The 15,792-nt window shown below is 54.5% G+C and overlaps 1 protein-coding gene across 1 annotated transcript in view; it reads right to left on the bottom strand.

Annotated features, from left to right (window-relative positions):
* CSMD1 (CUB and Sushi multiple domains 1) overlaps positions 1-15,792 on the bottom strand; it is a 601,662-nt gene that overhangs the window by 347,499 nt on the left and 238,371 nt on the right. Inside the window, exon 6 of the mRNA XM_090258247.1 lies at positions 11,893-12,100. Within this exon, the coding sequence (XP_090114373.1) occupies positions 11,893-12,100 (208 nt within the window). The remainder of the gene's footprint in view (positions 1-11,892; positions 12,101-15,792) is intronic.

Raw genomic sequence — 15,792 nt, 5'->3', positions numbered from 1 at the left:
CCGGCTGAGGAATGGGCCGGGGAACGGGCCAGGCAGACGCGCCGCTGGCTTACGCGGGGGACTAATGAGAGGACATCAGCCAGTGAAACGGGTGTGAGCGCAGCAGGTACCGGCGGGCAGTCTCTGTGTCAGAATCAGACGGTTTACGCCAACGCGTTTGCTATTACGCGCCCTTCTCGGTCCCGTTCGAGCCTACCGCGTCCCTTGTCCCCAGAGGCTTAGACTCCAGCGGGAGGTGAATGTGGGAAGTTCCCTCCATGGGGTTAACAAATCTCCCACCTTCGTTTTACACACACACACACACACACACACACACACACAATATCAACTCATCATGTTGCACACTTTGTATTGTCATGTACTTATCAGTTCTACCTCGGCAGGGCGGAGAAACCATCATAAGTAGGAAATCGAGCGGCTGAGGCTGGACTGAACGTTCAGGGCTGGAAGCAGATCGGTCCCCAGCTCCCAGCCCCTCCCCTGCCTGGCTGAAGCTGCCCCGAAGCCCAGAAGCTGAAAACCACTCCTCAAGGCAGCAGCCCATGGGCGGGAGATCGTGCGTCCTCCGCTTCTGCAAATTCACCTGCTCCCTCCCACAGGGAAAAGCTGGAAATTGGCTTCCAGGCGGTCACGCGGTGTCACATTTCACAGCCCAGTGACCGTGGTGACGGAGAGGAAGAGAGGCGATGTTGAGGAGGATGGATTCTGGAACTCAGGAAAGAGGAAGACGGCTGGGAAAATGGCGAACAAAAGCACGCTGAGGGTGGGAGCCAACACGGGCGAGGAGCTGGCTGGGGTCTTGGGGTTTTGGGGTCTTAGGGTCTGCGATGATGACAGGAAAGCACCGTCTCAGGAAATAAAAACTCATGACAAAACTTTACGTGGCAGGTCATGGAGCCTGAGGAAGGGGCCGCTGCTGAGGACTCGAGCCCGGCTCTCCGTGGGGGCTCACGGCAGGCGCGTCCCCGCCCACGGGGCAGGGCGGGTGGGCTCCAGGAAGACCCCGCGTCCGAACCAGGGAGCTGGGGCCACAAGCAGCTCTGCCCGGACCTGTCCCCACAGCGTGTTTTCCTGCAGGCATTCGAGCTCCTGTCCTAGAGACTGGTTTTCCGGAGAAGAGCCATCCTCTTCCTTGGGCTGATGCTAAGAAGCTCACAGAACCGGGCCCGAAGCGACTGTCTGTGGGGAAGCAGGTGCTCAGAAGCCTTCTCTGAGCTGCAGTGGGGGACCCGGGGACCTCACAATTATTCCCCGGGTAGACGAGTGAAGAACAGCAGGTACGGAACACACGTGTGGTCGGCGGGGCCTGAAGGGGGGACAGACAGAAACTGAGCTCCCACGCTGTTAATGAACGGGCCTCACACAAGCCCTTTGCCGGCCCCGACAGCCAGGGTTCCAAGAGCAGCCCCGGCAGTTTGCAGCTGAGGGGGACCTTCCACATGCCTCAGAGGCCTGGGGTGGCCGTCACCCCTTCGTGTGCACCGAGGGCTGACACGGCCAACCCTCGGGAGCCCGGACAAGAAGAGCGGGACAGCCAGACACAACCTGGCTGGCGCCCACGGCAGAAAGAGCAACTCATCACGTGCGTCCTAATCCCCGCAGTTATCCTTCACAGAATTCCTTAAATAACAAAGTCACATTCTTTACATCTTCCCTAATTTTAAATTAGAGGTGCTGATTTTCTTATTTCAGATCTCCTTGAAGCTTCTTCAAGGCGAGGAGTCAACCTGACACTTCACTGGCTTTGCCTGCCGGCCACTGCGCAGAACAGAGGCCGCGTCCAGGATTCTGACCTCAGACCGTGAGCCCGGGACTGAGCCGAGCGAGGCGGATGCTGCATCGTCTGTGGAACGAGGTCACTGTGCCCTTCATCTGGCTTATGGCTGTATGTCTCACAACATTCCCAGCCTCAAGGCACTTTCCTCTGAAAAATATGATTAGGCAGGTGACAGCTTCTTGTCTCTTCCTTAAGTATGAAGTCACACCTCAGACTTCTGTCCAGTTTTATCCTCAGGACACATGGAACGACCAGTCTGCAGTGCAGATTGGCCCCGTGGGTCCCTGTGCTTTCTCTCAGTGCTGCCCGTGTTGGAGGTGACAATGTTAAAGGTGACAGACAGTGTAGGAGGTGACCGCGTTGGAGGTCACGGTGTAGGAGGGACTGCAGGTTACTCTCAGAAATGGCTTCAGAGGGTAACTGGGCCTTAGAAGAAGCTACGGGGACTGTCAGCCCCACATTCCTGTCAAAGTCGGAGCTGTTTTGCTTCGTGGCACCAGAGGGTGTCACTGATAAATCCAATGGTGATTTTGACAGTAAAATAACCGTCTGAAGTTCCTGCAGAGCAACCATATATATTATTATTTTAATTTACGGAAGCAGAAATCTCACAGCACCCGGGGAAGCGCGGATTTTTAAGTGAAGTGTTCATCTATGAGAGAATTTCTGCAAAGCTGTCAATTTAGAATGCAGAACTCTATGTAATTTCAAAAGCACATTTTATTGAAGCAGTCTCCCCCAGCGCTTTTGTCACTCAGGAGCTGTTAGTCACCACTTGATTGGGTTTCTTGACAAAATCGCTGTGTTTTATTTGCTGTGCTGTGCCCATTGGGCCCCTGACCTACCAAGTGGCCTGCGTGCGACGCGTCTCTGAAATTAAACACACATCTGTCCTCACGGGAGGTCCTGAAATGTCTGACAACGCTCTGAAATGACGGCTTCTTGTGACATGTAACAGCCAGAGAGAAAGCTGCTGGGTTGCGGATTTTCTTCTAAAAGAAGCGCACGCCCAGAGCAGCTCCGAAGTAACCGGGTAAGGAGCGCAGAGTCCGCAGCTCCTAGGTCCTTGGGATGCTGCTGATGGGCGGGGCGGCCCACGGAGAGCACCGGGACCCCGGCGCCGTGAGACGTTCCACCACGGCTGCTCTGGGGCGCGGCGGGCCCCCCTTCTGGATTGCACGGCCACAGGGGTGCGGCTGCAGGACCGCCAGTCTCCGCGCTTCCTCAAGGAGCAACTGCAAGGGAATCCGCCACGTTTTATATTCCGGATCCAGAGATATGATTGCACGTCCGGTCACTCACACGCTGCTGTGGACGCAGCGGAACGTGGAGCAGAGCAGGAGGGGAGCTCCCACCCGGGGCATCTTAACGGAGCAGCCAGAGGCCTCAGCGTGGCATGGGGCTCAGGGGGCGGCCGTGCCTCAGTGAGGCCTTGGCATTTCTCACAAAACCTGCGTGTCTGCAGGTCCCCACAGGAGGTGCATCTCAGATGGGCTGGAACTGGGCCGTCTGATGTCTCTGAGCTCAGGCCATGTGACACACTCCGGGGACAGCAACGCTGTCTTCCTGCTCACGGGGGAGTCGCCCGATCTTTATTGAGGGTGTGAGCTCTGCTGGGAGCTCTCCGGGGGGACACGGGGGTTCCCCTCACCTCCACCAGCGCTCACTGGTCTGCAGAGGCCACGGTGGCCGGTCGGCTGTGTCCCGTTGCCAGTAACGTCCTGAAAATACCGCTGATTACTCTGCCTGTTGATTTTGCGTAGGATCTTTTTCAACTTTTTTCCCCCTTCTCTGTGTGTTTTGGGAGTTGACTAGTCAAATTAGAAGTTTAGAATTTAAGATAACCTACTTAGTAAACCAAAAATGTCCATTCTTATGGCTGAATTTTAAATATCAGGCAATCAACGAAAATTTTAAAACTACACGCACTACAATTTGCATGATATTCTTCATTTTTAGAGCACTTTTACTTATATTTCCTCATGCAAGTCTTAAGACGATTCTATTTCATTTTAAGAATAACGACCGAGAGACCCAGAGAAGCGAAAGGAACACACCATGTTCCTACTCTTGGGGTCAGTTCTCGTGGTTAAACCGATTCCTGCACTTGCAGCACGTTGCCAAAGCAAGTGTCTTTTCTTTAACTCAGTAAAGGCATCGGCGGGGCAGGGGGAGCGCTGAACGTCGCATTGGCTTCTCTGGCCGGCAGAGGAGCTCCTGACATTTTTAGTTTGCCGGCGCGCGCGCTGCCGAGACTCCCGCAGCAGAGATTTCCCACAGTCGCTTCCTTCGGAGAAAAACAAAAGTCACGTAAACCACATCGACTCTTTTTTAAAGCATTAGTGGTGTAAGTTACTGACACTACCAGCTTCAGACTTCCGAAGTCCCAGGACCGCCACTTTTTCCGGAAGTTTCCCTCGCGATTTGCTGACCCTCTTTTCTGTAAACGCAGAGTGTGTTAGTAAACCGTGTGATCAGCTGGTGTCCACGCGACATTAGCTCGTAGTAGCCCGTGTTTCCTCAGATCCTTCCCTTCTTTCTTCCTTGGAATGCGTTTGTCTCTAACAGAATATGGTGCCCAAGGTCAGGCGACCCCCCACGGCCCCCAGGGTCCCGATTACATTATTTATGTTTCTGTGATGGTGTTTCATGTTATGAAGACTTCTACTGAAGGTGTTTCATACGTGATGGTAAGTGCAGCCCTGATAGTGTGGTCATTGCTAACAGGTCCGTTTACACGACTGTTGTAGAAGCAAACGGTGCCAATATATGTATTCAAGGTCCTGACAAATTTCAGAAATCTGTCTCACGGAAAAAAATTGATATTAGCAAATACACTTGGACATTTATCTTGTAATTATGTAAAATAGAGGAGAAAAACATCTCACCAAAATATGAAGTAGAAAAAACAGCCAGATGACCAAAATAGGGAATTAGAAAAAAATTAACAAATAAAAAACAAGAAAATGATTTCGCTGCTTACGTGGGAAAAGCCGGCCCCAGCGTTACTTAGTCTCCCACGCACACCCGGGGGCGCAGGGGGAGGCGGCGTTGGCTGACAGCACACGGTTCGTGCCCACGGAACACGCCCGCGGCCTTGCTGTTTATGACAGTGTCACACAGACACAGCTGAGACAGGGCTGGTGGCATCTCACTTCTTTCTCTCTGTTATACAATATAATTCGGGGACAACTTTGAACGTTTATGGACACGGAGTGGAAAGCAAGGCTCTGTGCCTTACGGTGACATGAGCGAAATAGACGTTTCTTGTCCTAACCGCGGCGTGGAAGCTCTTCGCTGCTCCACAAAAATCCAGCTATAAAACCCATGAACAAATCCCAGTGGAGTGACCCGTTGCAGCCTGAAGTTCAGTGGGGACGCGTCACCCACGCGGGGCTGCGAGGGAGTCCCCCGCCGGGGACGGTGGCCAGTGCTTTACCAGACGGAAGCCGCGCACCTCGGGGGCTCGTGGGGAGGGTCCCGGCGCACAGGGCCCCTGCGTCTGCCTCCCCGCCGGCCTGGCCGCGCCGACTCAGGGCCTGCCCTGGACGGGACGGACTGAAAGGCCGCGGTGGCCCCAACGTCACTGTTTGCAAACTAAAGAAAAGAGGGCAAATGGGGGCCAAGGGGTCGAAAACACTCTCGTAGATCCTGCTTCCAAAGAAATGCTCGTGTATTTTTATTCAAAAACATAGTGTTCATACGTGATTTCTGTGGCTGCCCTTTTTTATTCCAATAACAAAACAATATTGTGTTTCTATTGGTTGCAATGGGAGCGAGTGGGCCAGCCTCACAGAAGTTATTTGCTGCCTGTTTTTTAGTCATTAAATTAAAAATATCGTCAGAATTAAAGTGGGAGAATTATTTAATACGAACTGATAGAAATCTACACCTCATGGGCGAGGCCGTTTTGCCTGGAACTAATAAAAACCTAATAGAGAAAACTCATTAACTGTAGAGTAGAAACTGTACCGCAATAATGCCGAGCTTACGATTTTAAATAAAAAATGACTTGCATTTATTTTTAATCAGTTACAGGCTGGTTTTTTGAACACTTTACATATGGTTTTTAAAAATGATTAACATTTATCTTTTCAGGTCACTCTTCCCTGTCGGAGTACACTCACACATTTTCCGAAGACGGGCAGTGTTCCTTTAATTACTAAGCCAGGAAGGTGCGTGTGCCCGTGCGGGTGAAGACGCTCACCTGCCTGTCAGGTGGTTATTGCTCGTTGGCGTGAAGCACACCGGGGCCAGGCTGGGTTCCTGCTCTTGACCAATGCACCCGTTTCCGGGGTCTGGAGACGTGACCAGTGCGAAACAGTTCGTAAATATTTGTTGGATAAAGTCCAAATATACCATTACAAGCTCCTGTGGATCTTATCAATTTTGTCATAAAATCCCAGGTTAAATTTTATTTTCAAATTTAAAATGTTTTTGTTTTTTTTAAATAATTTATTTGTTTGTTTATTTATTTTATTTTTAGAGAGAAGGGAAAGGAGAAAGAGAGGGAGAGAAACATCACTGTGTGGTTGCCTCTCATGCGCCCCCAACTGGGGACCTGACGTGCAACCTAGTCAGGTGCCCTGACTGGGAATCGAACCAGCGACACTTGGCTCACAGGCCGACGCTCAATCCACTGATATTTTCAAATTTAGAAGGAAAAAAATATCTTCGCCACTCAAGAGAAATTTTAAAACGTCTCTCTTCTGCTAATGAGAGTATAGTGAATGGCCAGCTTCCTCTTTCTGCCATAGAGTCCTGGAAATTAAAAATTAAATATTAATTTTGGTCTCTGCCATTCTATTCATGTCTATTTATTGTTAATTAATGCGTTCCTCGTGGCTTTTGTTTTCTGTTCCGTGACACTGTTCTGTATGAGCTGTGCTCAATAGGCCCCCGGAAGTAACTGGGAAACACAGGTCACGCGCGAATTTAACCGCTGAGAGGGTGGTGAGCGGCCTGCGGGTGCACTTCACCCCCATAACCACGGAGAGCTCGGGTGAACGCCTGTCTCGTGTTCATTTCGTTACAGCTTCTCCCCCCAAACACGTCGCGGCTGAAGAAGCGCCGACCGAGGTGGCTGGGAATTTGAAGTTTTACACCTCAAGTAACAGGCTCCGAGGCCCCCCCGCGGGGCCACCAAAGTGAACGGTCACCTGCTCACAAGGAAGGTGTCCTGTCTAGTGAGGAAACAGCCCGCCCACAGCCTAGCTGTCACGGTGGGCGGGAGGGCCCTGTGACGGGACCCCCAGGGGTCTGGGTCCCACACACGTGGGCCGTCACTGGCCGTCGAAAGCCTCGGCTGCCCCCAGAAACTTACATGCCCCCTGATACGTGTGTGTGTGCCGGCGAGAGCTCACCAAACAGAAGGGAGGGAGGGAGAGAGAAAGAAGCAGAGGGAAACCCAGAAGGAAGAGGAGGCATCAACACTTTATTTCAGATTTTAGTTCAATTCACGTTAGGCCTATAAACTAACACAAATGCGGACTTGGTGGTGATGAGGGACCGGCAGAGCACTCGGCTACAGAAGCAGCCACGGATCCCACTGGGTTGCTCTGAGCAGTTTCTTATAACTGTATCCACGTCCCCTGTAGCGCTCCAACGTCACAGCTCGGGTGTTCCCGACACCTAACTTGTCATGAAAAATCACGCCGCCGACCCTGGCTCCTCCAAACGCCGGGACCCTGCGTGATGGATGGAAACAGAGCCTCTCCGGGCCCTCTCACAGCTGGCGGTAAATTAGAAGGGACCCAAGGAGACCTGCTGTGTTATAAATTAAAGTCCCATTTCTGCCGGAGGGCTTTTTCCTACTGTGCACAGGCCCCTTCGCCGAGAATAAATAATTTTGTAAGCAGACCCATCTCTTTCCATTAATTAGGGTTGCATATTACACTTACTTTTCTTTTTCTAATAAAGCAAATATGGGCATACCTCCCTTCTCCCCAGTCTTACACACACACACACACACGCTAGGTGACATCAGCGGCGCAGTGCACTGGGGTCAGAGTCTGAAGATGCCTGCTGTGCCCCGCTTCCCCTCCTCCTCCACCCCACACCCGCTGCCTGGCCAGGAGCGGTAGGAAGAAGGGCACCCCTGGGCAGGGTCCCATCGTTGGAAGATAGCAATGCCCCCTTCGTTATTTCTGGTCGGAACGACGTACCCCGAAGCCCTTCAATCTGCACGTCTCCATTTAGAAGCCATAGTAGCGTAACCCTGACATAAAACCAGTGTCCTTTCTCGTGCTGCTTCCAGAGGAATGAGTCGGAGGTCCCGCCGCCGCCGCCGCCGTGTGTGAGAGGGAGAGGGAGCGGCCGCTTCACTGCGCACCGGGTTTCTAACGGCAAGAAGCATCGTGATTCCCGGGGCCCACAGCTCACAGACCAGGCGCACAGCGCTGCGCTAGAGCGGGGCGCGCACACGGAGACAGGCGCGCACACGGAGCGGGGCGCCCACACGGAGCCGGGCGCGCACAGGGAGCCGGGCGCGCACACGGAGCCGGGCGCGCACAGGGAGCGGGGCGCGCACACAGGGAGCGGGGCGCGCACACGGAGCCGGGCGCGCACAGGGAGCGGGGCGCGCACAGGGAGCGGGGCGCGCACACGGAGCCGGGCGCGCACAGGGAGCGGGGCGCGCACAGGGAGCGGGGCGCGCACACGGAGCCGGGCGCGCACAGGGAGCGGGGCGCGCGCACAGGGAGCGGGGCACGCACACGGAGCCGGCTGCGCAGCGTCAGCGTCAGGCTGGTCGGAACAGTGCGCCTCCCCCGGTGCCCACACAGTCGACGACATGTCAGACACGAGCCCCTGCACATGTAACACACGGATAATTTGGGCGCATGACATCATCCCCGCAACTGAGACCGCCTCGACCGTAGCCATGGCAACCCCACATCAAACAGAGCTGAGCTGGTAATTTCACTCCAAATGAAATAAAAATAGGGCTAATCCTATTATTGTTCTTAATGATTTTCCAAGTAGCTGCTTCTTCGAGTGGCCCTGTTTGCATATGCTGTCTTTTTAAAATAAATGATTGGAAAATTATACGAGTCTGTTCACGCAGGCGGGTCGTGGACATGAACATCGGCGGTGGGACAGCTGGTGACCTTGAGCTGGGAGCCTGGCGCCACGCTGCCGCTGAGGGCACCCCTTGCAGGACACGGGTGGGCTGATCTGTTCAACATACCGGTTTGGAACATGAAACATTTCAAAGACCGTCACTCTAAACTTACGGCAAAATGACAGGCTTTGAATCTTAAGCCTTATCACGCGTTTGCGTCTATTTCAAAAGGATGCTTCCAGCAACTCCGTTTTGTATGGTAAATGTGCTCGCGTACATTTCGACAGTTATTTAGGAAAAGCTCCTTTTCCTTGTCAGCCTCCACTCAAGAGTCCTTGAAAGACGGGAGTTCCATTTCGAAAACAGCCCCACGGCCAAGTCAAGATAACTCTTTTTTGCCATTAGGGTAAATGCTAAGTGTCCCCTGGGGAAAGCTGTCTTCCCGACCGTCTGTGGACACAGGTGTGTGTGAACTTGCTTTCCATGGGCTCACCCCCCCTGTGGTGTTACAGGTTCAAGACTTCAGGGCCCTAGAAGTCTAAGACAGAGCAAAGGGAGCTGCCTGACAGGGCGGCCAGCTCACACCTGGACGGTGGTGTTAGGGGGACGGGAGACGAGGCAAAAGCAACTGCGATTTGGAGTCAGAGACTCTGAGGCTGAGCTCTGGCCCTGCCCTGCGCCCGCTCAGCTTCCTCACCAACAACTGCCCTCAGGCCTTCCGTGCTGAGCCAAGAGGCCCAAGCGTAAGAACGTAACTGTGAGCACAAAGTTAGCTGACGGCGGCCACCGAGAGAAGGCACGGTGGGCCAACGGGCCGCCCGGCTCATCAGCACACAGGAGCCTCCTCCCCACCAAAGACCATCCCAGCAACGGCCCCGTTCTTCCCATTTGCTCCCAGATCATCCACCTCAGTGCCAATACCTGCGGAGATTTCAGAGGCTGCAACCATCTTCAAGCCTGAATCCAGAGGCCAGGAAGCCAGGGCTCAGCTTCCCCGGCTGCTATGCCCATGTTCTCCACGTGACAGTGATGCCATCGGGCCCCACCAGGGTCCTGGGCACCCCTGGGCGTTTCAGACAGTGCACTCATGACCCACCCACACACACGCTCTCGGCCTAATAGGGGAGCCCACTCGTAGGGCCATGTGTCAGGGGACTGCGCAGGGAGCGACGGAGCAGGGAGAGGATGGCAGAGCAGCCGGCGGGGAAGAAAGGAAGACGAGGGCGAAACTGGGTCAACGCCATCCTCTCGCTCTGCTGTCCTTCCAGTGCCGGCGACACAAAGGCGCAGCTGCTCAGGCGGAAACCGCGGCGTGTGCGTCGGAGCCACGTGACCCCAGGCGGGGGGCAGTCAGTTTGCTTGGCATCCCCTGTCGTTATTGGAGGCTTTGCTATGGACACATGCGCCTGACCATTTCCTTTCTGACAAACGGTCCATTCACAAAAGCGTCCTGACCGTGAGTGTCAACTCCCTGTCAAATAGGCTGCCCTCCCGCTTTTCTCTCTCCCCCCTGATCTGACGGCCGACCAGCAAGGGGATCGTTCAGCACCAATTATCCCTAGAATTTCTCACAGATACGGTCGTTTTACCATTAATCACATGACTTCCAAGAAGCCGGCACCACATACTTTGATTTGCAATGGTTTTCTGAAAGCCAGGCAGTGTAATCTTAGAGCTGAGAGAGGGTCGCACCTCTGAATCTCTTACAGCGACGGACAGGTGCTTAGTGAATTAATTAAAAAGTTCACTTGGGATTGCCCCTTTTCTTCAGTAAATAGCAGAATGATTTGCCCAAGTTCACAAGGTTTGTTTGTGGTAGAACTTGGAGTAGAACCCCGGACACCTAGCTTTCAGGTCAGAATCCATTAACTCTGACGTTACATAGAGTGAGGGTTGAAAGAGAAAAGTGTGGATAAAATAAACAGCTGGGTCAGCTGGCTCAGTCTAAGGTGTTATTCGAGATAAATAACCTGGAAACAGAGGAGAGAGGCAGCGGCCATTCTTCTCTGAAGTCACATTTAATATAAGCACAGCGAACCCAGTGCAGGGAATAATTCATCCATTAACAGGCCCCCTCTCCTTTGAGTCTTGGGAAAGAAAATAAAATTCAGTTGCAATAAGTGGTTTAAAACAGGCGTTCCAATTTACGAAGTGCCTTAGGTCTGACAGTTTGTCCTTCCGTCTTTGCACTGGCCCGCAAACTTAAACCTGCAGGGACAGTCCCCACGCGTACTCCGCGTTCTCTTCTCCCAGAGCCTGTGGTCAGCCTTCCCTCTGCTCCACCGAGACCGGGAGAGACACGGACCCCCACTCGCTGACAGATCGACACCTGGCAGTTTGTAAAATGTTAAGAAGTTAAACCATTCAAAGAACAAAGCCAGTTCCACCCGCAACGCATGTCTCACTTAAGACACACACCGAGCCTTTCCCCACCTGTTCTTTGAACTCCCCACGTTCCGGTGCGCTCGGAGGCGCCAGTACAGCTGTCCTTGCTGCCAACACCATCGGCCTGAATCGAACGCACCAATGAGGACCGGTTTTCCCCTGACTCCACCGTGAGCTCGCCGGAGCCCCGGCAGGCACCGACCGCGCCGACGGACGTCACACACGTGTTGGGTCAGTATGCGTGGTTTGCCTGTGACCCTCTGAGTGGCTACATGATTCGGTGACGCACGTCCAGGGAGAACAAGAATCATTCAATCAGGCAACAGTTGGCAACGCTCACAGCCTAAGAACATCTGATCGCTTTGAGTTGGCTCTTGACCAAATCCAGCACTTACCTTGCTTAGCCATCTTCTGCGAGACTTTACGAGAGCCCAGATGGGGGCACAGTCAGTTCTGACGACGCGCTCAGGGCACAGAGGCCTCCCCAGCCCCGAGTGCCCACGCAAAGGCACCTTAGAAACTCTGAAGTCGGTCACAACACAGACTGACTTTTCAGTGGCCACATAGCAAGGCAGAGGAAGACCGCCGATGCCTGCGCACAGTCTGCAACAGCGGCGCTGGATCGGGCACCCGGTGGGACCCGGGAAGACGCGCTCCTCGCGGCACTTACCAGATAGACGGCGCCTCCGTCCCGCTGATCTCCAGGAAGTCGTAGCCCTCCTCCAGCTGGAAGTCCGTGAAGACCAAGGCGATGGTGTCCCCGGGCTCGGCGAGGATGGTCCACGTGCAGTCGGCGTTGTTTTCGTACTCAGACGGGAAGTGGGGGCTGGAGATGCTGCTGCTCGTCCCCCGCAGGGTCCCCCCGCAGGCGCCCTCCGCTGCAAGGGCAGAGGGAGAGGAGGTCTCACACACGTGACGGGCGAAGCGTCCCCCTTGGACAGGGACAATGTTTCTAACTGAACCCGAGACCCCAGGCGGCCCTGGGATCACACACACTTGCTCACTTAGCCCGAAGGAAAGCTTACAGAACCCCCACACCGGCGCCGCGTTAGCTGTGGGGAGTCGCCCTCCCAGGGAGGAGGGGCGTGTGGCTGCCACAGCCCGCGCTTCCGCAGACAGAGCGACAGTCGTTCCGAAGACTCTCTGTGAACCTCGGAAGACAGAGACAAGCGGCAGCCTTTTAAGGCCTGAAGGTGCGTGGCCCTCTTCCCTTCATGCTTCGACACACGTGTTAGAAAAAACAGTGCTCTTAAAAGGAGCCATCATAATCTTTGCTTTCCACAGAGTTTGGAATGTGCATTTCGGTGTGAACTTCAGATGAGTTAACGTCATGAGATATCATAACAGAGACGCATTGAAGGGGGCATGGAAACTGAAACTGGAATGTTCCGGAGAAGGGCCAAGTAGAACGTCAGTGAAGAGGAAATGCATATGACTTAAATAAGCACTGTAACATGTACTTGAAGGAAGGAAGGGAGGGAGGGAGGGAAGGAAGTAATCATATTCATAAATATGTCTTAAAACAGGTTATTTTACAAATACTCCTCTTTTCTCTATCTACAATGTACCACGTACGTAACATTTGGTAAGAGATGACCACGTCTGCTTCACCACCGTAAGAAGTGCCCACTACAAATAAGCGGAAGAATTCTGAACTCCCCTAAAGCAACCGCAAGGGGCTTGACGAAGCCGGAGGCAGGAGCTGCCGATGCTCTGTGGTCTCCTGGGCGAGGGCGGCACCGAGCGTCCTCAAACTGTCACCACGGCGCTATGGAATGAGCTCTCACGGACACCGGTGGACACCTGTGTGTTGAATCCCTAACGTCACCTGCAGCAGTAAGACGGGGACAGCGGTAACAGCAGTCGGGACAGTTCAGGGTCCAAGAGAAAACTCACTCCAGCTGACGGCTCTGAGGAGCCCAGAGAGACGCCGCATCTGCATATCCCTGTCCTGATTTGCAGCGATGTCACCGATTTCCAGGGGAAGAGTGTGGACATCTGAGAGGCCCACAGCCTCAGATCTCAATTTTCACTCACCTCCCTGGGACGCGCGTGTGAGGGAAGACCCCAAGTTTCCTAGAAGGTGCCCGTGCCTAACTATTGCAGCGACCTCCTATAAAAAAGAATGACAAGGAGAACGCGGTTTCCTCTTTAAAGTCATCACGAACAGATGACAGCGAGGTCGTGCTTCTCACCCTTGCGGCCAGCGCTGACATTTGGGGCTGATAATTCCCTGCTCTGACCTGCAACGTTATCTCAGTAACTTCCTGAGTAGGGGTGCTCCATCGATAACAGGTGGGCTGTGCGATCAGCTGTAATCTCTTCCCGGCGTCGAAAACTGTGGGAAACGATCCAGGAAAGACAAACACCGGGAGGGACCCCTGCCGGACACGCACACCATGCGGTCGTGTGGAATATCCGTGCCCGTGAAAACTCAGAAGTCAGACCGGGTGTGACCCCGAGTCTGCCCGCTCCTGTGTGAGAGATGTTTCCCCTTCTCGGGGCCCCCGTCTGGTTACTTCCAAGTGGGGGCCATATGGGGATCTGTGCGCAGGGCCGCGTGCAGGTGACACGGATCGATGGCTGTGGAATGCTCAAAGCCGTGCAGGCAGATGCTCTTTCCTCAAAATAGCTCTTTGCAGTCCCAACGACTTGGCATGCAGTGATCACCCAATGATAGTTTATTGAATTTAACTATTTTTATGCATTTCGTCATGTTTTAGACATTTTCACTGGGAGCAAAGCAGCTGTACTGAGGGAGAAGAGGGTCCCAGAGAGCGGGGGGTTGGGGGGCAGGTATGCTCTCTGCCAGGGGCTGGATGAGAGGGGCCTGGAGACACGTGCTGCCCACCCCCCCCACGGCCACTGCCCCTGCAGGCTCACCCCCGCTGTGCCACACCGGGACCAGACCACACCTCTCCCCATGTAGGTCAGCCCCCAGAAGAAGCACTAGTCTCCTAGGTCACCCCGTCCCCTCAAAACCCTACACATTCATGTGCCCGACCCGTACTCCTCCCAAGCTCTTGGGACCCTTCCTCTAGCTCCTCCGATACTCAAGGTCAACCCACCGCAACACGCCCTCCATCCCAAACACCTCCCAGGGAGGTCCCTGGCCTTCTCTCTCCCTGGAAACCTGGTGTCTCCCGAAGTCACGGACTCAGCAAGCTCCTCGAAGGGTCCGCGTTTTGCTTCCAGAGCCCAAGTGGCTGCGGCTCTCCCGCCGGACCACCGCCCACGGCCCCGCTTCTCACTGCTGCTTCCTGATTACGTTCTTTCTCTCCTCCCTACCGTGGCCCGGCCCTGAGCCTCTGGTCCTCAGATTCCGACACCATCTTCCTTGCCGTCACCTGCAAAGTCCCCGGCGCTGCCCCACGGTCCACGGCGATGGACTTCTGGCTCCCGGCCCGACGTGTCCCCTCTGCACGGCCGTGGCTCTCTGTCACCGAGCCTTCGCAGTTCTGACTCCCAGGTCACGCCCGCCCTTGCCTTCCAACGGCCCAGCTGCGGCTCCGCCGCCCTCTCTCACGCCGCCCTCGGTCTGGGCCCTGCCGACAAGCGAGTCTGTTCTGTCCCTGCAGTTTCGGACGTCCGTGGTCAGACCCTTAGTTTCCAGTGTCCAGGTCACCTTCTGGAATACTGTAACCACAGCAGTTCTTTGCCCGTAGGACCCAGAGTTCTCTAATCTCCTGCTTTTCCTTCCCTCAGCCTCTCTTGTCCTCATGTGTCCCCTTGCTGCCCTTAGATTTCACTGCCATTCAAACCACTCCCTGCATTTGCCAGAACCCCAATGCCAATACCTTTAGTTATATCTGAACAAAATCCACATGTACCCGCACGTAGGTACATACAACTGGAGAAGGACCAAGAACAAAAATATGCCTATAGGTCTCGTTTCAGATCGACCGGATCCAAATGGGCCTGACTGCTGGCATTCCTGCTTCTCTGGTCATTGTTCAGTCCCCTCTTTGGGGACGACCGCTTTGCAGCCTCTTCCTCGACCTGCCGGCATCTCCTACCACAGCCTCCCTCCTGGGGCGACTTTGCGTCCCGTGACACTAAAAACACTCAGGGGAATTTTACCATCAATGCCCCCCCCCCCCCGACCCCTGACCTGCACTCCGGCTGACGGCGCGGCCGCTGTGCGTGAGCTGAGTGAGCCGCCGCGTGCGGTCAGCACCTGAACGGTGTCCTCGCCTTTGTCCCTGATCAAGGCCCCAAGCAGAGCCGCCCCCTCTCTCCTCTCGGGAAGGGACTGCTTTCCCTCCGTACGGCAGACTTGTCCTTACGGTACAAACTCATTACAATGTTGCCCGTTCACACACTGTTTTAAAAAGCACCTCTCACGTTATTATATCCCTCGCCTGTGTGTACGTATTGCCAGCAATGAATCTCCAGGACGCCATTCAAATACAGAACAAAGCACATCTACCCCCGGAGCCCACGTCCACCTGCAGCCTTGTTTTCTAAAGCCCTCTGCCCAGCGACACCCCCCGAGTGCCTATGACCGCGACTCCAACGTTCCCGTCCCCCCTCGAGCCCGCCTGAGTCACGGTTGCTCCTCACTGGCCCC

Source organism: Furipterus horrens, unplaced genomic scaffold (genome assembly GCF_987537825.1).
Source record: "Furipterus horrens unplaced genomic scaffold, mFurHor1.1.pri manual_scaffold_12, whole genome shotgun sequence".
NCBI lineage: Eukaryota > Metazoa > Chordata > Mammalia > Chiroptera > Furipteridae > Furipterus > Furipterus horrens.
Note: the sequence above shows the minus strand (reverse complement) of the source record. Positions and strands in the feature narration are given on the sequence as shown.